The sequence below is a fragment of the Thamnophis elegans genome, chromosome Z, assembly GCF_009769535.1.
Source record: "Thamnophis elegans isolate rThaEle1 chromosome Z, rThaEle1.pri, whole genome shotgun sequence".
Classification (NCBI taxonomy): domain Eukaryota; kingdom Metazoa; phylum Chordata; class Lepidosauria; order Squamata; family Colubridae; genus Thamnophis; species Thamnophis elegans.
This window is the reverse complement of record NC_045558.1, coordinates 111027732-111053875: the sequence shown is the minus strand read 5'-3', so window position 1 is coordinate 111053875 and position 26144 is coordinate 111027732. Positions and strand designations below refer to the sequence as shown.

At 41.7% G+C, this 26144-nt stretch overlaps 2 protein-coding genes and 1 long non-coding RNA gene across 3 annotated transcripts; 1 reads left to right on the top strand and 2 right to left on the bottom strand.

Moving 5' to 3' along the window:
- Positions 1-4264: 4264 nt before the first annotated feature.
- Positions 4265-5206, bottom strand: LOC116521447 (olfactory receptor 14A16-like). The gene has a single exon (XM_032236120.1). The coding sequence runs from the start codon at positions 5204-5206 to the stop codon at positions 4265-4267; it is 942 nt and encodes a 313-aa protein (XP_032092011.1).
- A 12060-nt stretch (positions 5207-17266) lies between these two features.
- LOC116521446 (uncharacterized protein F54H12.2-like) lies at positions 17267-18577 on the top strand. Its single transcript, XM_032236119.1, has one exon. The coding sequence runs from the start codon at positions 17267-17269 to the stop codon at positions 18575-18577; it is 1311 nt and encodes a 436-aa protein (XP_032092010.1).
- A 6915-nt stretch (positions 18578-25492) lies between these two features.
- Positions 25493-26049, bottom strand: LOC116523058. The gene is made up of 3 exons (XR_004257026.1): positions 25982-26049; positions 25768-25866; positions 25493-25570 (listed from the first exon to the last, which is right to left on the bottom strand). It is a non-coding gene; the product is annotated as an uncharacterized LOC116523058 (long non-coding RNA).
- Positions 26050-26144: the final 95 nt, after the last annotated feature.

Genomic DNA, 26144 nt, shown 5'->3' with positions numbered 1-26144 from the left:
CCAAGAGGTTGGCCCCAATTGAGGCTTCCTGGGATGGAGCTTGCAGCCCAGTTCTTGAGAAAGTCATGGGGAAGCCCCTTTATGCAACCCAGCCTTTCTTTCAAATGGACAGGAAGCTCCCGCCTACCATGCAGCAACTGGTTGAGAAGCAGGCAGGCACGGGGATTGCCTGCAATTCTTGTTACTGTGAGAGGCTGCATGTTGCAAAGAATGGATCAAGGTGCTGGGGTGTGGGGGTGGAGGATGAAGAAAGGCAGGGGCTGCAGAGCTGCCCCAAGGCTCCACACCAGCTTACCTGAAGGCCCTTCAGCCAGGACACCCATGCTAAACCCTCCCCCCTCTCCAGGGGAGCCACATCCCTTCACCAACCTGCTTTTCAGCTCCATTCTCCATTCAAGACAAGAAAATTAATCTGTGCAACCATGATGAAAAACATACCAGAAATTCAGACCTTCCAACTTTTCACAAAAAAAGTCTCACAAAGTTGGAAGTAGTCCCACAGACTACTTTTCTTACCCTGCACATGGCAGTTGAGAATGGAGCAGGTAAGCAGGTGTGAAGTTTCCAAGAGATGACCTGATTAATTTACTAGCCTTGATACAAAGTTCAAACCAAAAACATTCATTTATTAGAATCAACAACTTGGCTTGATCTTCTGTGGAGCCTAAACTGGCTTTCACTTAATTTCATTTGAACTTTACTCCTCTATCTCCTCCCTTCTGTCATGCATCATACCTCATATTCACAAACTAGGTTGTAGAAATATGAGACCCAACTCTGGCTGAAGGTATGCATGGAATCCTCCTCAAATGCCAAGCTGATAATAGTCATGGCAACACTTTAGAAGTTGACAGCAGGTTAGTAAAGGGGTGTGGCTGCCTCGGGAATGGTGGGAGGGTGAGGAACCTGTGTCTTTTTGTGTGTGTGAGAGAGAGAGGAAAAGAGATGGAGAGAACATGGCTGCCAGCCCTGGATAACTCTCCGAGGTTGGACTGGATTGGCTCTCTCTCTCTGGTTTAGTGGTTTAGTGATTTATTCGACTTGTATGCCGCCCTATTCCTAGAGGGACTCAGGGCGGCTGACAAACCAGAAGGGAAGGGACACAATACAAAAAAGTAAAAAGACAAAAAAAAAAAACAATACAACACAATTTTAAAAGTCGCAACATGCACAACAATTCGAGTAGGGGTGGAACTCAGGATCCCCAGGCCTGCTGGAACAGCCAGGTCTTAACGGCTTTTCGGAAAGCCTGAAGGGTGGTGACGGTCCAAATCTACACAGGGAGATCATTCCAGATGGCCGGAGCATTCACAGAGAAGGCCCTCCTCCGGATGGTCGACAACTGGCATTGGCCTGCAGATGGAATTCAGAGGAGGCCTAATCTGTGGGATCTAATGGGTCTATGGAGGTAATTGGCAGAAGGCGGTCTCTCAAGTACCCAGGTCCAATACCATGTAGGGCTTTATAAGTGACGACTAGCATCTTGAAGCGTATCCGGAGACCAATAGGCAGCCAGTGCAGCTCGCGGAGGATATGTGTAACGTGGGTGTACCGAGGTGCACCCACAATCACTCACGCGGCTGCATTCTGAACAAGCTGAAGTCTCCAAATGCTCTTCAAGGGCTTCCCGATGTAGAGCACATTGCAGTAGTCCAGTCTTGAGGTCACAAGGGCATGAGTGACTGTTTTAAGAGCCTCCCGGTTCAGGTAGGGACGCAATTGGTGCACCAGGCATACCTGGGCAAATGCCCCCCTGGTCACAGCCGACAAATGGTGATCTAAAGTCAGCTGTGGATCCAGGAGGACTCCCAAATTGTGAACCCTGTCTGAGGGGCATATAATTTCACCCCCCAGCCTGAAAGTTGGAATACATAGCCAATTTTTGAGAGGGAAAAACACCAGCCACTCGGTCTTGTCAGGATTGAGAGCCAGTTTGTTCACCCCCATCCAGACCCTAACATCCTCCAGGCACTGACATATTATGTCAACTGCTTCACTGAGCTGGCACAGGGCGGACAGATACAGTTGAGTATCATCCGCATACTGGTGGTATTTTATCCCGTGCCATCGAATGATCTCACCCAGCAGCTTCATGTAGATGTTAAGGAGGGGGGACAGGACCGAACCCTGCAGCACCCTATAGTTAAGGAGCCTAGGGGTCGACCTCTGCCCTCCAACCAACACCGACTGCGACCTGTCCAAGAGGTAGGAGGAGAACCACCAAAGAATGGTGCCTCCCACCCCCACTTCTCGCAACCGTCACAAAAGGATACCATGGTCGATGGTATTGAAGGCCGCTGAGAGGTCAAGGAGCACTAGGACGGAGGGTGACCTCCATCCCTGCTCTCCAGAGATCATTGGTCATTGCAACCAAAGCAGTTTCCGTGATGTAGCCAGGCCTGAATCCGGATTGAAAGGAGTCTAGATAATTGGTTTCCTCCAAGGACCGCTGGAGCTGAGAGGCCACCACTTTCTCAACAACCTTCCCAACAAAGGGGAGGTTGGAGACTGGATGGTAGTTATTTAAAATGGCTGGATCCAAGGATGGCCTCTTCAGTAGGGGTCTCACCACTGCCGCCTTTAGAGGGGGCAAAGGACCTCTCCCGGAGAGAGGCGGTCACTATCGCCTGGATCCAGCCCCGTGTCACCGCCCTGCTGTTCGTTACCAGCCAGGAGGGACACGGGTCCAGTACACATGTGGAGGCACTCACTGCTCCGATGGCCTTGTCCACTTCCTCAGGAGTAACAGACTGAAAATCAATCCAAGAATGCCGTTTAAGACCCACCCCCGGTACCTCGGCTGGCTCTGCACAATTGGAGTCCAGGTTTGCCCGAAGCTGAGGAACTTTATCCGTGAGAAATTGGACAAACTCCTCAGCCTTACCTTGTAAAGGATTGCCCACATCCCTCCCCTTAAGGGGAGGTTCTCTCTAGTTCTCTCTTTCCCTTCCCCCCTCTCTTTCACTCTCACACTCTCTTTCACTCTCACTCTCTCTCACACACACCATTCTTTCTTTGAGATCACAGCACAGACACCCCTCCCAGGATTGCAAGGCTGAAGGCTTTGAACTGAGCCTTTTAAGGATGTGCTTCTGGTGCTGCAATCCCAATAAAGAATGATAAGCAGGGAAAGGGGGGGGTTCCCTGCAACCTGTCCTTTCTTTGGGATTGCAGCACAGACACACCTCCCAGAATTGCAAGGCTGAAGGCTTTGGATTGAGCCCTTTGTGGGTGTGATTCTGGTGCTACAATCCAAGTACAGAATGTTTGGCAGGAAAAGGGAGGGATTTTCCTGCAGCCTATCCTTTCTCCCTTCTCTTTCACAGCTACTAGTTTCCAATTTTGGGGGGATCCATGCATTTTCCTCCCTCTCTAATGCATGGATTCCTTCCCCCATATTGGAAACCAGGTGGCTGTCAAAGAGAAGGGAGCATGTGCAACATGGGCTTTTCCAACAGCTGAAGAAGGAACAGGATGTGAGGATTCAAATGTTGGAAAAGCCCATATGGTGTGCACTCCCTTCTGTTTGACAGCCGCCTCATTTCCAATGTGGGAGAATCCATGCAGAAGGAGGAAAAACATGGATTTTTTCCTCATCCCCATTGGAAATGAGGCAGATATCAAAGAGAAGGGAGCATGCATCACATCGGCTTCTACCAATCCTCTGCTCCGGCAAAGGAAGTGAGTGGGCAGGGCAAACCTGATGCAGATAGGTAGGGCAAGGGAGTGAGTGAGCGGCCCTGGGTGGATGGGTTGGGGGAGCGAGGGAGAGGCAACTGGGTGGGTGGGGGGAGTGAGAGGGGCAGGCCAGTGGAGGGAGTGTTCCAGTATGGGGCATCCGGAAGAATGGTTATGGGAAAGCACACTAAATTTCAAGAAGAGGTATGTGTGTACCGGTGCCTACTTACTGAAACCAACCCCTGGTCCAGATGTACTGCCAAGAATGTAATAAGAGTTAATGGAGAGGCAGTTTATTTAGGATTAGCCTTGTAAAGTGGAAAAAACAAAAGGAAATTTCTTCCAACAACCAGTTCTCCGAACTGCTTAAAAAGTTAACAAGATGTTTTAGTGAATAGGTGCAGACCAGTAGAATCCCACCTCTTCTTGTATCTTCAAAAATTTTACTTAGATATATTTCCAGTAAAATAAACCTAGAATGTTACAGGAAATTGATATTTAATTACCAAGACAGATCACATCAAGAATCTCTTTTTTTTCCACCCAGCCTTTAGGTAGAAGTCTGGAAAAATAAACAATTATATAGTCAGCTCAACACATGAAATCTGAAATATTTCTTTTGCATTTTCCTTAAAGAAATTTGAATCTCTCTGTTCCGTAAGCTATAAATTATGGGATTCATTAGTGGAGGTAAAATTGTATACAAAACAGCTGAAAGTAAGTCCAGAGATGGTGAGAACAAAGCTTTTGGTCTCATGTATGAAAACATGACAGTAAAAACAAATAAACAAAACACAGTTAAATGAGGAACACAAGTAGAGAAAACTTTATACTGTCCCTGAGTAGACTGAATCTTGAAAACTGCTGAGAAGATATACCCATAAGAAATAGAAACAAAAATGAAGCAAAATGAACCTATACTTAGTACTAAGCCAAATGTAATTTTCTCATTGATCTCTGTATTGATGCAAGATATTTTTAACAGCTGAGGGATATCACAAAAATATTGCTTGATAATGTGGGATGAGCAAAAATCTAAACGGAAGGTGTTTGCAGCATGACATGCTCCATTGATTACACCAAACACCAAAAGAATTAATATAAGATGGAGACAAACATTCTGATTCATGATTAGTTTGTATTTCAAAGGATGACATATTGCAACATATCGATCATATGCCATGAGAGTGAGCAAGAAGATCTCTGAAGTAGCACAGGAGACAACAAGGAAAACCTGAGTGACGCATCCAGTAAATGAGATGGCATTGCTGTTTACCAAGGAATTGCCCATAGATTTGGGAACAGTGGTTGAAATGAAGCAGAAATCAATGGAGGAGAGAATAGCCAGAAAAAAATACATGGGGTTGTGAAGATTATTACTCTGGGCTACAGTTATGATAATGAGGATGTTGCCCACCACAGTTACTAAATAAAGGAAGAAAAACATCACAAAGTGTAAAATCTGCAACTCTCGAGCTGTAGAAAATCCTTGGAGGATGAATTCAGTCACAAATGTTTGGTTTAACATTTGCTTTCAACAACAACAACTGCAACAAACACTGTAGAAACAATGAATCAGTATTTCCAGCATCAGTGCTCCAGAGATGTCTGGTCCATCTTTGTTTCAGCACTACATAGACAGAGAGTAAAATATTTAGACACTAATCTTAAAGGTCCTCCATCCATCAGCATTAAGGTGCTGTTCTCCACTGTGAAAGCTGGCAAACCACTAGTCCTAAAAATATGCTGTTTACTTCTTAAATCACCATTCAACAGTATAAATCCAGTTTGCTGTAATAGCTCAAACCAGGAATGTTGAATTCTTGATCCTTTTAAGATAGGTAACTTTATAAATTTGATAAACCAAAAAGAAACCACTTCTAAAAATGTGATCAGTCTATGTTTGCCAATGAGTTTCATATCCATAATGCTTCAGTTTGGGGAGTTGTCAAAATACAAGATAGTGCATTTTTGGTTATTCTACAAATTTATTTTATCGTGCCATCCAAAAGTATTAAGTAACATATATTAAATGTATATCGATCCAAATAGATTTATCAATCAATTTTTAATTTCTCTCTCATTCCATTGTGTCTACATTATTGTTCATATCTGTCAACATATCAGTATCAGTATAAATGATTCATAGGATATATTACACAGTTTTTATTTTATCCTTTATTTTATTCTATTTTCCTTTTTTTTCATACACCAAAACATAGACTATCCTTCCTAAAGAAATATTGTAGATTGAACAGAACAAAGAATTTAACACTTTAGAAAAAATACATTTGGCATTTAGAAGCATCCTCTTCTAAACTTTGCCAAAAAAAAAACCCGCTTATAAAAATAAGTTAGAACTAAGTGGGACAGAAAGCAATACTTTTGTTTATCATTCCAAAGAATTTTGGTTTATGGATTAGTTCACAGATTGCAGCTCATTGCAGAGGTACATGGAGGAGATGACAAAGGATTAAGTATTTCATCAGTTTGGAGTAATGCCCAAAAGAGACCTAAATGCAGTCCTCCTTGAATTCCATTGACTCTTATTTACCACCAATTTCCCTTGACTGTCAGTAGTTCAGATTCCTGTTTAGAAGCAGCATGAATTAAACTTGCATTCATTTTGAATCTAGCTCTTGTTCCCAATTTCTTGCACTTGACAGTATTTTGTGTATATGCTGATTTCAAGTACATTCTCTAACAAAGACATCTATTCTGTGAAATCTAAATATGCTCAAAACTTACCATTTCATGCATGTCCAAAAATATTCAATTTTTCGTTCCAGACTATGGTAATCCAGCAAGATCTAGTTTCTTTATCAGTTAAAAGGCAGCAAATGTTTTTATGAGAAGAAAGGTTTAAGAAAACTTAAAAGGGGCACGTTGAGAAGCAAATCAGCTGTTCCACTCAAATTTAATGACTTCTACAGGTACAACAGTGCATTTTCAATATTTCTTTATCAGAATATTAACTGTGATTATTATTAACTACTGTGCATTTATGTTTTCCTCATTAAATATTTGTTCGTGCTGTAATTCCCAGAGACGTTTGATGAGTGACAACCAACCAACCACCAACCAACCACCAACCAACCAACCAACCAACCAACCAACCAACCAACCAACCAACCAACCAACCAACCAAATAAATAAACAAATAAATAAATAAATAAATTTTAATTTCTAAAGGTTGTAAATTATATTAGAATATTATTTCAATATTTATTTATTATTAGCCTATGCCTTTCATGCTTTCAATATCTGTCTGGTTAACTGCAGACTTATTTAGAACAGGAGTGCTAGTGAAACCTTGAGAATCTTCAAAATTCATAATATTAGGAAGCATTGTGACAGAGAACTCAACATATACAAAACCTCACAGTAATGAGAAATTGTACCCCCAGACTGTGTTCCAGCATGCTTTTCTTCCTGGTGCTGAAAAATCCTGTCAAAATAATTATTCACCCTTTAAAAAATAGTTACTATCACACACCTCTTTACTTTGCAGAGCAGACAGTTAATGGAACTGTAAGTTGGTAGAACATACTGATTTGTATTTGTAAATTGACAAGTTTAGAGTTTAAACAACTATTCGCAAGAGATCTATATGTGTTCAACAGAATCCCAGAGCAAGGTATTAAACAAATGTTGAAAAAATAGAAACTGAAAAAAAAAAAAACCCAACTAATTTATTTGCTTTATTCCTCTTGAGATACATTATGCTACTTCTACTTTTCATTAGGAAAATTGAACTGTTTCACTTTTGGGCTGAAAATGTGCCTATTACTTCCATAGCATTAATATGCTTCTTCTTTTGCTGATCATTGACTAAATAAATAAATTCTGCCTCAAATGACTATCAAACCAGGGATCTACAGATTTAGTGGAAACCTCTCTCTTCAAAAATAAATACCTGGGAAAAATTGTGCACCTGAAGGTAGATGTGCACTGAAATTAAGATATTTCAGCCAAATACATTACAATTTACCACAGTTAATTTATCTAGCTGAATCAGCATATACTTTCTTAATTTAGTGAGTTAATTAGATTAACTCACTAAATCAAATCAACTAATAAATTATGCAAAAGCAAATCAATTTCTAAGGTGGAATGGACATGTTGTATTTCTTATCCTTTCAATTATAGATAATATTTACCTTATGGTGGTTTTAGTTCCTAATTTTATTTATTTATTTATTTTCCAACTGCTTTTCAAGCAAACATATGGAGAGCAAAATTATACAAGTATATTCAGGAATACTGGAAGAAAATTGGTTTACCTGTTGCAAATATACAAAGATTTAAAATAAAGATATTATTTATTTAATTTTATTGCACTTTTATTATTTTTATAAATAACTCAAGGCACCAAACATTTCTAACATTCCTTTCTCTTCCTATTTTCCCCACAACAACAACACTGTGAGGTGGGTTGGGCTAAGAGCAAGTGATTGACACAAAGCCAGTTTTCATACCTAAGGTGGGACTAGAATTCACGGTTGCCTGGTTTCCAGCTTGGTGCTCTAATAACTACATTAAACTGATTCTCTAAAATACTTAGTATACCTGAAATTTTCCTCTCATTTAAGTCCTTCTACCCAGAAGCCTTTAGAATGAGGGACCAAGATAGCTCTTTTCTATCTATAGTAGGTTAGAAAGTAGGTAAATTGAGAAGTACTATGGGGTCTTATCCTGAGTCTTTATCCTATTGACTTCATGGTGCTATATAATGGTAGATAAAATGATAATTCATTACTAAGGAGACAAAATATATCTCAAATGCCAATAAAACAGAGAAAGCATTTTTATGTGTTATGACTCAGGGTTGGCTTGCAAGCAACACATGTTAAGTGGAAGCTTGACAATTTTTATTCAACCACCATCTCCCCAATCCAGTAATTCCCAGTCTGTTCTCCAAGATCTCTGCCCCCAGGTTACCCTTACAATCCAAAAGCAAGACTCAAACACATGTTCCTGCACAGGCTTCATGAAACTTTCTGGGAATGAAGGTTCACAGGACCAGCACCACACCAGGGGCAAGAAAAGCTCTCAAATTTGGCAAAGTTCATGATGAATGTCACAGGAAAGGATCAAACCTCAGTTCACACCAGCAAGGATTCTGGAGTAAAGTTCTTAGAGCTGTGGAATATGTTGCCACGAAATACAACATTTGTTCCTGACAGTAATTCCTCCCCATGGCATTTCCTTCAATGCTACTCTCCAGGAGAAAGGATGGAGTGCCCTCCTCCTGAATAGTCGGTCGCCCTGTGCTTACACTGCCTCCTCTCCATTCTATGCACTCAGGGATCAGTTGTAGGAAGCATTTGCTCATCTCTGGAATTGTGCTTTCCTCTGCTGCCTGCTGTTTCTATCTCCTTCCTCAGTCAGCCTACATCCTCTCTTCCTCCCTGCCTACTCTTCTGAAGCCTGAGGCACTCAGGACTGCCTCGTCCTCATTCCAAGGTCATTCATCATAGGCCATAGAGACTGTGCCCTCCCTCTCCATCAACCCCGGCTCCATCTTTTCCTCCTCATCACACCTGGCTTCCAACAGGGCATGACAGATTCCTCTATGTAAATATAGAAAACATATAAATAGAGTTATTTAACTTCCACAGATTAAGGGTTTGTTTCATCATTGTTATAAGAATTGATCTCCAAAATATTTCAATATGGAGGATAATTTCAAAATATCTTTATTTCTCAACATATTAATGATAGGATTCAAACACAGTAAAGAACTACAGAAAAAAAATCCATGCTATATTTAAGCAGGTTTTTAAATTTTTGTTTTGTTTTGTCTTAGTTATGAAAAGAATAGAATGGTGTGGAGTGGATTGTGGTGTGGTGTGGTAGTAGTATATGTTACATATCGTTTTTTAACGGTATAAGCCCCGCCCCCTTGTTATTGTTTATGTTTTTAGCCACGCCCCTTTGTGTGACGTATTTTGTTATGATTCCACCCCTTTTGTGACGTGTTTTTGTTTACAGTGTAACCCCTCCCCATTTATGACATCAATACCTAACCCTAACCCTAACCCTAACCCTAACCCCCAGCCCCAACCACCCCTCCCACCCCTACCCAAAATGCCGGAACTCCTTTTTAAATGAAGTACTTTAAGGTCATGGTGAGGCAAACCCCAGTGAACCCGAAAGCCTCATCCCCGGTAGCACGGTTTCAAAAGACGCACCCGCCGGTTGTGACACCCGTGGCCTTTCACACGGGGACGTAGTAACGACAAACACAACAGACCCACAATCCCTTTCGGTATGAATAATTATGACGTCATAATTACTTGTCAGAGGAACTTCACATTGGTGCGTTTTACACAGCCGGTTTAAAAGCAGTATACAAGCAAAGAGAGCCCCCGACATGAGGGATTTTTTTACAGAGATGTTAAAATAAAATAAAAACTATATTTGCGAAGAAAATTAACTTTCTTGTACATGAGTTAGCTATCTTACAAAGACAGAAGCTAAAGGAATGAGGAAGCAACTTCTGTGGTTCGTACACGCTTGCTTTCACAAGATTAGAAGTAAAAATAATTAACAGGAATGGGAGTCTGTCAACATAACAATAGTGGATTCCAAATAATGACATTTCTTTACACACAGCAGGGGTTGTATAAACAATATAGAGACATGGCCGGGCACATCATGGTTGGGAGATATGTCCAGACATATTCTGGATATTGGTACACATGCGCACAGAGACAGCCAAATCACGTGCCGGGGCCTTGACTAAGGAATTTTGAGGTTTTTCTAGTCACTTAAGGCTTAGGCTTCTGAGACCCCAACATGCAAGCTGACAATGGAAATAATAAAAGTGTTCATAATGAAGAACCAATTGATGATTTATTCGATGTGAAAATGACACCAGAGCCAGCAAAGAGACCCCGGCGAATTAGGAAACTTTGTAAAAAAATTTACATTGAGAGTATACATGACTTACCGGTTAAGATATGTTATTGTCGATTCTGTCAGCCACCAAACAATGAAGGTATGCATTATATGGTATGCATTATATGTAAACAAAAAACAAAAAAAGTTTCACGATTTGAAAAAAAAAAAAATAGAATATATATTGTAAGATATGTCTTTTTTTCAGAACTGGCACCACAACTGAATACAGGGTTGTTGCAAATTGTCAAGAACTGTATTATCAAAATTCTCCAGCATTGTTTAATGGGATGCCTGCAAAATGAAGACCAAACGGATGGAACCGATGAAGCAAGCCTTATTAAAAGCATGTGTCTTCAAATATCTAGACCTCAAATTGTATGGCTAATTATTAATATTTCAGACAAAATGAGTAAATTATATTTCACAAGAGACACCTTAAATGAAGTCAAGGCATTTATAGAAAGCATTGAAAAATCAAAGGAACCACTCTTATTAATGAAAAAGATATGCGATGAGACACCTATATCTTTAAAAAGACTGATATGTCAAACTGTTACAAAACTTGATTATAAGTGCATGTTAATGTAAAATTTTGTGTTTCTAATAAAAGCTACACACTAAAGAATTTTTGAAGTCTGTTGTTATTTCCTATTGGCAAAAAGGACATTTAGAATTCTCAGGAGGGGTTGGGGATTTTGGTTATACAGAAAGCAAATTTTAGGGGCATGGTTTCAGGAACACCAATAGGTTTGTAGGAATACGTTCTACGTCAACACCATTGGAAAGGTGTGATATAGCTGTTTAAAAGCTGATAAGACGTTGGTGGTCAATTAACCTCAGACACTGTGCACGGCTGACCATAGAAGAAGACTGCTTCAGAATGGCAGAAGCTAATGTGAGTACTTCTATAACTATTTAAAATATAGATGTTCAATATATATATATATATATATATATATATATATATATATATATATATATATATATATATATGTAAGTAATATCAACCATTATGTGTTTATTAGGAGGAGGTGACAGATTCGCAATGTGTGAAAGCATGTGAAGGTATTATTTTTTCTTTTCTGGGTAAATCTATAGATTGGGGAGTGGTGGTGGTGGGGGCAGGGTGGTCGTTTTGTCTATCTGCAGAGCCTCTATTACAATATAGAGACATGGCCGGGCACATCATGGTTGGGAGATATGTCCAGACATATTCTGGATATTGGTACACATGCGCACAGAGACAGCCAAATCACGTGTCAGGGCCTTGACTAAGGAATTTTGAGGCTTTTCTAAACACTTAAGGCGTAGGTTTCTGAGACCCCAACATGCAGGCTGACAATGGAAATAATAAGAGGTTTGCAGATCCTTCTACACCGTGGGGCGGGGGAAGGCCTGTTCTGAAAGATTGCCATAAAATATGTTGCACTAAGTTCGGTGGTGAACGAGAGTTCTTCAGACCTATTTTGTATGGATGCCGGCTGTCCTGCTGTAACGTGAAAGACTATGAAGATGGCGGAGGCTGTGATGTATGTTGTCGCCAGGACCTGGTAACGGCCAAGAGAAGCGGCTTATCACAAGACATTGCTGCTGCAAGTTGTAAGTAAAGATATTTTATATATTCGAAGGGAGGTTTGGAGATAATCCAGCTATCGCTGTGATAAGTAATGAATTAATATATTTTTCCAGGTGTTATTCCAGGGTGTGACTATAACAAGAAGGACTCCTTAACACCAAACTTACCAACCGGTGAAGAAACTGCAGAGGGGAGCATAGGTAAATGAAACTAAATAGACTTTTTACTAAGTGTATTGATGATAATTGTATATGATAAATGGAGGGGATGTGGGGGAATGCGGTTAGTTTTAGTAATGGGGTATTTTTTAGAATTTTTTTAGAATTTTATTAGAATTTGTAGGCCGCCCTTTTCCCTGAGGGGACTCAGGGCGGCTCACACAAAAACTGGGAAGGGGGGGAATACAGACAGTAGGACAACATGTAATAAAATAGCAAACAACATACATTCATCATTCGGGAGGGGCAACTATCCTATCCCCAGGCCTGACGGGCGAGCCAGTTCTTCAAGGCTATGCGGAAGGCCTGGACGGTGGAGAGGGTGCGAATCTCCACGGGGAGCTCGTTCCAAAGGGTCGGGGCTACTGCTGAGAAGGCCCTCCTCCTTGTAGTTGCCAGCCGACACTGGCTGGCCGATGGAATGCGGAGGAGGCCTAATCTATGGGATCTTATCGGTCGCAGGGATGTAATTGGCAGAAGGCGGTCTCTCAAGTATCCAGATCCACTGCCATGTAGGGCTTTATGGGTGATTAATAGCACCTTGAAGCGCATCCGGAGATCAACAGGTAGCCAGCGCAGCTCGCGGAGGATAGGTGTAATGCGGGTGAATCGGGGTGCACCCGCAATCACTCGCGCGGCTGCATTCTGCACTAGCTGAAGTCGCCGGATGCTCTTCAAGGGCAGCCCCATGTAGAGCACATTGCAGTATTCCAGCCTAGAGGTCACAAGGGCCCGAGTGACTGTTGTGAGAGCCTCCCGATTCAGGTAGGGTCGCAACTGGCGCACCAGGCGAACCTGGGCGAACGCCCCCCTGGTCACAGCCGTTAAGTGGTGGTCAAATGACAGCTGTGGATCCAGGAGGACTCCCAAGTTGCGAACCCTCTCTGAGGGGTATAAAATTTGACCCCCCAGCCTGAGTGGTGGAACAGTAGCCAAATCTTTGGGAGGGAAACACAACAGCCACTCGGTCTTTTCTGGGTTGAGCACAAGCTTGTTAACCCTCATCCAGTCCATGACGGCCTCAAGGCCCCGGCACATCACGTCCACCGCTTCATTGAGTTGGCACGGGGCGGACAGATACAATTGAGTATCGTCCGCATATTGATGGTATCTAATCCCGTGCCTGCGGATGATCTCTCCCAGCGGTTTCATGTAGATGTTGAATAGTAGGGGGGATAAGACCGAGCCCTGAGGCATCCCATAATTTAGGGGCCTAGGGGACGATCTCTGCCCCCCCACTAACACCGACTGCGACCTGTCCGAGAGGTAGGAGGAGAACCACCGTAGCACGGTGCCTCCCACTCCCACCTCCCGCAGTCGTCGCAGAAGGATACCATGGTCGATGGTATCGAAAGCCGCTGAGAGGTCAAGGAGGACCAGGATGGAGGAACGTCCTTCATCTCTGGCTCTCCAGAGATCATCCATCAATGCGACCAAAGCGGTTTCTGTGCTGTAACCGGGCCTGAAGCCTGACTGGAAGGGGTCTAGGTAGTTTGCTTCCTCCAAGGACCGTTGGAGCTGGAAGGCCACCACCTTCTCAACAACCTTCCCCAGAAATGGAAGGTTGGAGACTGGACGATAGCTATTAAGAACAGCTGGATCCAAGGATGGTTTCTTCAGGAGGGGTCTCACCACCGCCGCTTTCAGTGTGGCGGGGAAGTTCCCCTCCCGAAGGGAGGCGGTTACAACCGCCTGGATCCAGCCTCGTGTCACCTCACTGCAGTTAGTAACCAGCCATGAGGGACACGGATCCAGGACGCAGGTGGAGGTACTTACAGCTCTCATGGCCTTGTCCACATCCCCGGGGGTAACGTCCTGAAACTCAACCCAGAGCTGTTCTACTTGGTCCCCTTGCGCCTCGGCTGGAACTGCAGGGGTGGAGTCCAAGTCCGACCGAAACCGAGCAATTTTGTCCGCTAAGAATTGGGCATATTCTTCAGCTCTGCCCTGCAAGGGTTCCCCCGCCTCCCTTTTGTTCAGTAGGGAGCGGGTTATCCTAAACAGGGCGGCTGGACGGGACTCAGCGGATGCTACCAGGGTGGCTATATGCGATCTTTTTGCTGCCCTAAGTGCCCTGGTGTATTCCCTGGTGCAGGCGGTTACCATTGCCCGGTTCGGTTCGGACTTATCGGACCTCCAACGGTGCTCTAGGCATTCTTTATATTTTTATATTCTTTATATTTAAACAGAAGCGGTTCCTGGATATAACTATGACATGATTTTTAGAAGCACCTCCAGTGAGGAAGACGCTACAGACAACTTCCCGTATTATCGAAGACCTACGAAGTATATCACTAGAAACATCTCCAGTGAGGAAGAAGCCACAGATGACTTCCCGTATTATCGAAACCCTACGAAGTATACCACCAGTACGTTTACTGAGGATATTAATGATGATGTTAAACCCGTGATTCTGAAGAGTCGTGATTACCCCATTTGGCTACCAAGGGTTGGTAAAAGGGACTTTTCAAACGATGACAACGAAGCTGTAGGATGTGCATGTGGGGGTGTTGATTGCATCTGTACGGCAACTACAGAGGTTGATGAGGACGATGATGACGTGGTTGTCTATTATGCTAGCTCTGATGACGGATATTATTCTGCTAACCAAGTTCGTGAGAGCATGTTGTAAATTACAAATAAAAGGTTTATGCTAAAGAGCGAAGTGTGTTTTATTGTACGGGTTAACGGTGCAGGATGAAGTATAAAAAGGTACTGAAGGAATTGTATTATAGACCAGAAAGTACGGGCAGCTATGGGGGTGCAACATCACTATTTAACGCGGGGCGGAAGAGCATTAAAAACTTAACGCTGAAACAGGTCAAAGCATGGCTGTCTGGGCAAGATGCCTACGTCCTTCATAAACCCACAAGAATTAATTTTCCTAGGAATGCAACAATAGTATCTTGCATAGACTGCCAGTGGCAAGCAGACCTTGTGGATTTAACAGGATTTGCCTTTGAAAACAATGGCATGAAATTTATCTTAACAGTGATCGATGTGCTATCCAAATATGCCTGGGCTGTCTGTTTATTTGATAAGACTGGACGGGGGGGTTGCCGAGGCGTTTCAGAGCATCTTCCAAACAGGAAGGGCTCCTAGAAAGTTACAGACAGATGCTGGAAAAGAATTCTTAAACAGGCCTCTGAAGATGCTTTTGGAACGTTATGGCATACATCACTTTGTGACACATAGTGAAACTAAAGCAGCAGTTATAGAGAGATTTAATCGCACTCTGAAAAATAAAATATGGAGGTATTTTACAGCTAAAAATACTCACAGGTATGTGGATGTGTTACCAGCTCTCATGCAGGGCTACAATAGCTCTTACCATCGTAGTATCCAGACGGCCCCCAAGACGGTAAGCTGCTCTAATGAAAAAGACATTTGGCTACGTCTATATGGAAAAAGGTTAAAAGCAGTCAGAAAGTTTAAAGACTTTAAGGTGGGGGATCATGTTAGGATATCCAGACTAAAGGACAAGTTTGAAAAGGGTTATCACCAAACCTTTACAGATGAAATATTTATTATCAAGGAAAAGCTACCAAGAGGGGAAAGAACTGTATATAAATTAATGGATTATGCAGAGGATGTCGTCCAGGGAACCTTTTACCCAGAAGAGATGCAAAAGATACCTAATGACCAAGAGCGTGTCTATAGAATTGAAAAAATAGTCCGAAAAAGAGGGAAGGGTAAACAAAGAGAATTTCTAGTTAAATGGAATGGTTGGCCAGAGAAGTTCAACAGTTGGGTTAAGGCTACTGAAGTACAACATCTTTGACATGTCGGGTTTCTATATAACACTACCCAGCAATGCATCAGCGGCTGCGTTTCCCAACAACAAAAATTCTAATTTTACTATTCAATTAGCGAGATCGTTGGATCTTTCAGGGCCGTGGGAAGTAGGTCTAGCAGAGATACAATATCCGCATAGCTGGCATACATTAACATCTCCTGGATATTTTGAAATTGCTAATGAGAGAAAGAAATGGCATTTTTCTTTGAGAAGCGGGTACTATAACAGCATCCGACAACTGTTAGAAAATATGAATAAACTTATATCAAATGCCAAGGATGGACCTAAGACAACCCTATATTATGATTCAGTGGGTCAGAAAATTAATCTTAAAGGAGATGAACCTCATACCATTCTGGTTAGCGGTGAACTTGGACAGCTGTTAGGTATGTTCCCTGGATTCAACACCTTATATGTTTACACAGACATTGTAGAGCTCCAGATAGTAGGTGACTTCTATGTGCCGTTACTACGCTGTGTACCTGTGCAGGGGCAAGACAATGATTTCATAACTGTGACCTATGACCGTCCACATTATGTGCCAGTCAGCAAACATCACATCGATACCGTTACTATAGAAATCAAAACCGACCAGGACAAAAACGTGCATTTTTATCACGGTAAGGTGATTGTCAAGCTTCATTTCAGGCCTCAGAAAAGTGAAGGATGGTCGTGATAAAGAAGTGCGGGAGCCCTCAAGCCTATGTAGACTACTACCGGGCACAGGCGGGAAATGGCCTACCGGGTTTTCGAGGAGCCCCTGTTATGTATGGTACCGGTATAGGGGGCCTGTTCCGGGGACTTTTTCGAAAAGCGATGCCTTTACTGAGGAGAGGCCTAGAAATCATTAAACCTCACATGAAAGCGGCTGCTAATAACATTGTCAGAGATATGTCAGGACGGCTTGTATCACGTGTTGTAGGGGCGGGGCAGGAGGGGTCTGGTATGGCTGTAATCAGGAAGAAACGTTCTGTTGGACCACCTATGCCTCCTCCTAAAAAGAGGAAGGTTGCGAAAAAGCCACGCCATACAAAGAGGAAACGTTCACAAGGAAGGAAGCGCAGTGACAAACAGAACATCTTCTAATATAAAATGGCGTTTATCCACGAGGCTTCAGAGGAATGCGTCAAATCAGAGCTAGATCTTTTTCAACTGGCACCTACGCAAACAAGCATTGAAAACTGCACGTATATCGAGATCCCCCCTTTATCAGCGCTGACACCGAATGCACCCTTGGAATTTTTTATAACCGGACACGGCGAGCATTACACGGATTTAAACAATACTCTGCTGTATGTGAGCTGCAAAATTGTAAAGGCTGATGGCACGGATATCGACGATGGTGCAAGAGTCAGCCTTGTCAATTACCCCATAGCATCATTGTTCAATCAGGTGGATGTCACATTAGGGGATCGCGTGATTACACAGAGTCACCATTGCTACGCCTACAGAGCAATTATTGAACTTATTCTGAACTATGGTGGAGATGCCCTGAGCACCCAATTTTCAGCGGGTGGTTTTTACAAGGATGATGCAACACTCATGGAGAACACACTGTTGACCGCTGCTGGTAACTCCGGTTTCAGAGCGAGAGCTAGACATACAGCCGGAAGTCGTAAATGGGATCTGCTAGGACCATTGCATAGTGATCTATTTTTTCAAGACAGGCTATTGATTAACGGTGTGGATGTGAGCATTAAACTCTCAAGAAGTAAAAACGAGTTCTGCCTGATGAGAGATGGTAATGAAAATTACAAAGTACAGATCCTGGGCGCCTCTCTCTTTGTAAAACGTGTAAAAGTATCCCCTGGTGTACGGTTGGGCCATGCGGAGGCGCTGCTTACCTCTAACGCCAAATACCCTATTGATCGTGTAGGCATGAAGGTTTACAGCATTCCTGCAGGCAGTCTTGTGTGTAATCAGGAAAACCTATTTCTAGGACAGTTACCTAAACAGTTAGTGATCGGCTTCGTGGACAACGCTGCATTTAGTGGTAATTATGAAAGAAACCCTTTCAATTTTCAGCACTATAATGTCAACTTTTGCACCCTGTATTGTGACGGTGAACAAATTCCTGCAAAACCCCTTCAACCCGATTATGAACATAACCTTTTTGTGAGAGAATATATGCAATTGTTACAGACTTCCGGTAAATCCATGAAAGACCGTTCTGTGCTGATTAACCGTGAGGAGTTTAACAATGGTTATACATTATATTGTTTTGATTTGAACCCTGATCAAGGTTGCTCAGAGCACTATTCCCTGATCAAGAATGGCAACCTGAGGGCGGAAATTAGATTTGCTGTGCCCCTCCCCAATACCGTCAACATGATACTCTATGCAATCTTTGAAAATCTTATTGAAATAAGCCACACACGAAACGTCCTATATGATTACATGTAAGAAATGGACACTATACAGATACTACGGGTGTTGTCTGGAAATGCTCTCTTTCTAGGCGTATACCCCAGCGATTTGTTACCCAAGAGAAAAATCTCAAAGAGGCCTTTCGGGCTAATTGTGAACATGCATCCAAGAACTTTACCGGGGCAGCACTGGCTCGCATTCTACTTTCCGACTCACAGTTATGGCGAATTTTTTGACTCCTACGGAAGATCACCAGACAGCTCTGACTTCCCCGTTGACATCGTGAGGTTTTTAGAACTGCAAGCTAAGACATACACATACCATACTCTTCAACTGCAGAACCCCCTGGCAATAACCTATGGACAGCATTGTTTGTTTTATCTAATTAAGCGCATGAGAGGATTACCTTATGAAGATATTTTGAAGCTATACTCTGAAAAAGATGACAAAAACGATCAAATGGTGAAGCAGTTTGTAGTAAATATGAAGACTGGAAGAACCAGCACGTGTAACCAATACCGTTGTCTGCAGACATGTATGGCACATTATAAAATAAACACAAAACATTAAACGTATTGCATGTTTTACAGTGTTTTATTTATTCACAAATGGAGCCAGTCACCAAAATTTAGAACATTTTTAGGAGCTGACACAGAGCCTACAGTAGGATCAGCCATAGCAGAGGGTGATTTTGTAGAACTTACAAGCTTAATGGGCCCTGTCTCTTTCAGCTTTTCAAGCTGCTCTTTAACAACATTAGAACCTAGCAAGCCCGTTGGAACATTCATCTCTGCCATAGCCGACAGAAACTCGTTCCAGCCCTTAGGGTAATATTTTGCAGTACGCGAGCGTTGTTGAGAAACCCCTTTGACCAGGTCTGCTATGTTAGTGCCAGGAACCTTAGTACCCCTATATAAAATGGTTCCATAATCATCCCATCCCAAAATGTCTTGATGCTGTTTCATTTTGTTCAACAAAAGAGAGGCATTTTTCTTGTAACGCGTGCTCACTCCCTCTAATATCTCCTGCGTTGTTGGATCCGTGGTGGAGAGTGGTGGTGCAGGGGCCGGCACAGCAGTGTCTTGTTTAAATGTTTCTGGAGCTTGAATAAATTTCAGAATGTCTTTCTCAGAGTCATTTTGTCTGGTCAGCCTTAGAAATCTCTGCAACACGTTGTTGTACAGTTTTATCTTGTCGTCTTCACTTATATCTGTTTTCTGAAGAATGGTCCTCATATCATCATCCAATCGGCTAACGGTAGTAGTGCCTATTGTAGGTGCCCGTCCATGTAACTGCTCCATCTGATGCTTTGGCACCAAATACATTTTTTCTGCATATTCCATGTTTACTGGCCTAATAGATTAGTCAGCAATGGTATAGCAGCACCCAATAACGGAGCTATAAAACCACCTGACTGAAGAATAACCTGTTTCTTCTTTTTCAGCGAGATCTTTTTATCACTCAGCTTTTTAATACAGTCTTTCTTTCTCTTTAAATTTTGATATTGTGAAGGCTTCAGAGGCAGGTTACCTTTTAAAGTGTTCAGAGCTATTTCAGCAATGGCCCCCACCAGGTCATTATTAGCATTGCATAAGATGGCCTTTCTCTGCTTTGGGCCTGCCTTTACTAAGATTTTTAGAACCCCCCAATTTCTGCGCACCCTCTCAGACATCCTGGATGAATTGGGGGCTCTCCAATTACAGCAGTTACTTTTTACCCTTCTTTTTGATAGTATAAACTACCGGCCAATCAGGCGGGTAGATCCCAGTTCTCAGCCTAAAGTTTTCTGGAGTGGTGGCAGATAGATCAACTAAAAGATACCCATGGGGTTTGCTAGTTGCATCTTGGAACACTTCTAAAAAGAACCTCGTGCTGGAGGGATACATTTGACGTGCCAATGTGACCACTTGCATCTGGTCACGGGGGCATCGGAATAGCACCAAATATTTTGCATTTAGAGTTATTGTTCTCATTTTCTTACCCTGAAAAAACAGGTTTTGAAGTATGAGAATAATGCTAAGATTTTTGTGATGAACGTACTGTGTGAAGGCCTTCTCTATTTGCTCACTTTCACCAGCAGAAGCCATGAGATCATCTACCACTGCTAAATTGGTTTGATTTGGTGGAAACAACTCAGCATCTTCAAAAGAGTCAGGAAGCCCCTCCACAAATTTAATATTGGGAAATTTATTAAGCAATTCTTTGTACAGAGGTTGCCAACAGTTATAAAACCATATAATATTTTGAGGCATTTCAGATAATACATGTTCTAACATTTGTTTTATAAAATACGATTTTCCAGAATTGGAAGGTCCACTTATAATACATGAGAAAGGATGTACAAATTGTGCACTGTTTTTCATCATACTTAATAACCGTAAGGCAGCGTACAATAATCCTCTCTATTGAGCACCCTTTTATTATAGTTAACTTTTAGAGTTTTCCTGAGCACCCATGTTTCCAATGCCCACTGTTTCTTAATCCTAACAATTCCAGGCTGCTGTACCCAAATCTCTTTCTTTTCCTCACCCCCTGTTAGGCAATAATCATCAATCAGCTCTTTCAGAGTTTCAAAATTAATTTTTACACAGTTGGCACTATTTAATGTCAACCCCTTCACCTTTAACACAGTTGCACCGTTTGACAAAGCATACCCGTAGGTCTTTGGCCCAACTGCTGCAAACTCCGTGATTGAAGTGTTTGGGGGAATCTCACTTGTCAACTGTCCTAAATAATCCCCTAGCGAAGGTGACCACGCCCCCTCTCTGCTAATAAAAATGACAGAATCGGTGTCGTGATAGAGACATCTGTCCCCCAAGCGATCCAATAACGTGTATAATTCTAGCCATGCATAAGCAGTTGTAAAACTGGCAATGAACACATTTGTACACGTTGACTTAGTAGGTTGGTTTTTGGCGGTTTTCCACGTTACAACGGCTGCTTCATCATCCAAAAATTCGCAGGAGGACACTTCGTAATAGGGAACAAAAAGATATTGAAATAATTCTTCAGGTTCTGTCACCACAGATGTTGTCATATGATTGGTACTCTGGCCAAATTTACCCCACAATGAGTTTAAAAACAGTTTAGCAATCTGTCTTTTAGCAGGATTGACTTCAATATGTTCCCTGCGTAAAAGGACACCTTCCTTCTTTTCATAATCCCGAACATACCGCTCTTTATCTTCCTCTGTTCTGCACCAATCGGGATACCCGCTAGCCTCCTGTTTTTGACGGAGATGCATGTTAATATAACCTGAAAACAAGTTTTTTGACTTCCTTTCAAAATGCCAAACTTCGTAGATCTCTGCAATTCTGTAGCCTTTCTCTAGAGCCACATTCAATTCTACAGTACACCATGTGCCGGTTAGGGCTCTTTCCTCATCATTATGGAGGCATTCTGTGACTTGTTGATTTTCCGTACAAGTTGCACACAGACTAAACATTAATTTTCCGCCTGCCTTATGCGGCAGTACAGGAAAGTATAGGCCTCTCGGAGTGTACACTTTAACTTTTGCAAGTCCAAAATACTGTTTTATATCCCCAAAGTTTTGGTAGATTATTTCTGGGTGACCTATCGGATACATCTTGTTCTTGTTCACAAAGGGGTACAAGCTTGTAAAATCATAATACAAGATTTGTTCTCCCTGTTTTGGTTTATAGTACAGGCATGTGGCGTTTGTTCTACCCCCAAAAAAGGCATCTCTGGGATTCAAGGGTGTTGGGAGTTTACTATCTGTTAGAAATCGTTTCAATCCCGCATCTCTCTTCATCAGGCCGTTCCATTCATGTTCCCAGATGTTTCGTACTACAAAACCTAAACTATGTAGGTAATCTTCTTTAGCCATAGTGCGAGCATGCAACATGCCACAGGTTGAATCAAGCAGACTATTGAAGTCCTGGGGCTTGTAGCATATAGGGCATCCATGAAAAAAACAACCATAAAATTCAAACGCTGTGGGTATCCCGTTTATGACGGCAAAACCATCCAAAAAATAGATACCTACTTGCTTTTCACCACCTTGCAGTGCATGTTGGATGTTGATCCCTTCTGTATGCTCTATATACATCAAACACTGTATAGAGCAAGCAGAAAAGCTTTTCTTGCTTTTCTGGTAATTGTCCAAAGGCGCCAGTGCGATGGTGTTCTTCTTTAAAAACATGAATCGATACTGTGCCATACAAATTGAAGCTAATGTCACATACTGGAAAGGATCAATGCAGCGAATCTCTCTCTCTTCAAGAATATCTCCCCCCTCCCTGTGAAACATTCTCTACTTGTCATTTCCATAACTTGTTCTCTAAACTTATTGCATGCCCTCCGTAATATTTTTACATCCTCTTTGCAATAGTATGCAAGCTCTTTTTTGAGGTTAAATGCTGTATCTTTATTAGCCGCATACCATTTCTCAAAGTCCTCTCTCTCACCAGGCATCATGGTATCAGGACTATAATACCTGGCTTCTGGCAAAGTTCCAACATACTCTTGATTCTCTGTAGTGTTGAACAAATGAGGGAAATAACCCTTGGAGCCTTGAAAACCCATAGCTTTTGGCATTTTACTAAGCTTCATTGGTAAAAAAGAAAGGCTGTCAATAAAACGTATGTGAAACATAGGTAGGGTTATGCATAACAGTTTGCCTCCTTGAGTTAAGAGTTTTACCTTCACCTTTTCACGAATCAACTGCCTGAGGATTAGGTAACCATCATAACTCTTGGAGTTGTGGGCTATGAATGTGGAACCCTTAAACTTAGGCTGCACAAACGTTTTCACAAATTCCTCCAGACATTTAACTCCGGACCATTCCCACTTTCTAACCTCTTGACCATCCAGCATGTCCATAGCATACACATAATTTGGTATGTGTGTTCCTGTTTCTTGACAACATTCAAAATCATACACAATGTAACTGGCACCGATATTTGGTTTGTAAAGCCTTTTCAGAAAACATAAGTGACCTACCAAGTTATCTACTACAGCATCACACTGCCCGCACGTTACCTTCTTACATTCGGTGTGTGGGACCGGCACATAGATACCACACCTAGAACAAAACACATTAGCTTCACAACTAATTTTTCCTTCCGAAGCCAGCCTTTCATGCATTTCAAGACATGACTTAGATCTGCAAAGCGTTTTGCACGTTTGGCACTTCACACTCCTTCCTGGCAATTTGCGGCATTCTGAGCCTGTGCAGGCTCGACAAAAATATTGACAATCATGCTTAAATTTATGGTGATATGCTGTGTGGCACATCTTGCAGAAGTAACGAGCACCCATGAAGCCTTTTATGTTTTTTACACCATAGTAATGACTGTCGTGTAACAGCATAAACTCTACTCTTACTTCCAGGGACCCTCCTGTTACAAAAAATCTCCAACCCCCTTCATGGTAAAACACGATCTTTATAGTTATACCGAAGTAGTCCTCAAATAAGTGTATCTGTGAAAAGTCAATTCTGTGATCTGTAGGAATACCCAGGGTTTTATGTAGGGCCACAGCTCTGGTAATAATTTCTTGTTTAGTAGACGTCCCGTTATCTAACAATGTCAGCAGGCTGCCTGCAAAACACAGAAACATCCCCTCCACATTGAAATCAATCAGGTGCTGTTTTTTCTTCTCCAATACCTTACTGAATAGAACTGTTCCTAATTTCCTAAGACCTCCACCCTCCCGGTTCTTCACAATAGTGACTGTGAATTCCAAAGAATTCCTCCACAAGAGTTCAACGTTGCTCTGTAATAAATTCTCTACATAACTAAGGAACTGATCAGCATTTAAATCCTCCAGATGCCTCCTAACACTAAATAAGGGCCTCCCTAATTCCTCAGCATCCATCCGCAATTGTATAAAATCATTGGGCCTTATCTCCCTGGAAATACGGTTCAAAAGGCCCTGTATCTCATTATGAATAATATCTATAGCTTGCGTGAATGATTGAACATATTCCATATTTACAAATCTATAACGCTCATAGTATTCTGTCGCCGTGAAATTCTCAAAGTTTCTATGCCATGCTTGCATTCTTTCGAGGAACACCTCTGGGACTTCTGTTGCACTTAGCGTGGCTGAATCTTCCAAGGCCTCCCCCTCATCTGCTGATTGGGTTCCTGACATAACATCCTCTTCACTGGTATTGTCACTGTCTGTTACCGTCCTCTGAGGGATGTCAGCCCACATTCTTGACTTTTTACAAACAGGCTCTACATAAATAAATAAAAAAAAGACATTTTGAGAATCTTTTACTGTTTAATAACTTCAAATATCCCTATTTACTAATACTTTTTACATTTAAATTAACCTTGTATTCCACGAGATGTTGATGGTTGGGGTTCATTTTCCATCCCTTGTAAATCCTGTGCAGGGCTTGACGGGTGCTGCTGTGGTGCAATACTCTGTCGATCGCTTTGTGGCCTTGGAAAATCAGCAGAGAACTGTTCGCTGTCACTATCTGTAGATTCGTAATTAGCAGTTAGGTTAGGTTTCTTACTTATTATAGTGCAAAGAATATATTAAAACAGCCTGGAAATATATATAAGTACTGCTTTTTCTAAGGCATGTATCTACATAACAGATCCTACCTTGCATATCCATTTCTTGTGAGCCTTGTGTTGTGTCCTGCCCCTGTGTTGTTCTTGCTTGTGGACCACCTCCCGATTGTACAGGGGTGGCACTGATGTTTGGAAACCATGTCTGCAACTGTCTATTCCACCATTCTAAAAAATGAACGTAGAACCGTGAGTGTGCCTCTTTTTCACATATTTATTACAATAAATACTACTAAATACAGCATTACACATAACCACACCACCCATATTGCTGTTAGGTTTATCTCTTTATTACACTCTATAACAACATACATCTTTTTAAAGCAATACTTATCTTGTAAAATAAATAACAAACCTTCTAATTCGCTTTCTTGTGACCCTTGTAATGTAGCATCTCCATGGGCTCCACTATAGGAAAACTCTTGAGAGTCCTCAGGTAGAGTTAACAAGGCAAACAATTCATCATTAATGTCACTCCAATCTAAAAGAAAAATCAATTCATATAATTGTACTTCTTGCTACAGAAAACTATAACCTTAATATATTAAATGTCTAGTTTGAAACTTGCCCCTCCAGCACCACCCCCTTACACACTCATTTTTTGATAACCTTTCATCATAAGTCCTGACAAACTTTACCATTTAAACAGTAGTTATGTCTGTATATTAATTAACATACCTTCTATTTCCCCTTGTAACTGATTTGCATTCATGTATAAATTATATTGTGAATCTGTAGGCATGGTGAGATTTGCGTATAACTCATCTTCCTCACACTCTGAAACAATAGTTGAAATGTAATAGAGGCTCTGCAGATAGACAAAACGACCACCCTGCCCCCACCACCACCACTCCCCAATCTATAGATTTACCCAGAAAAGAAAAAATAATACCTTCACATGCTTTCACACATTGCGAATCTGTCACCTCCTCCTAATAAACACATAATGGTTGATATTACTTACATATATATATATATATATATATATATATATATATATATATATATATATATATATATATATATATATATATATATTGAACATCTATATTTTA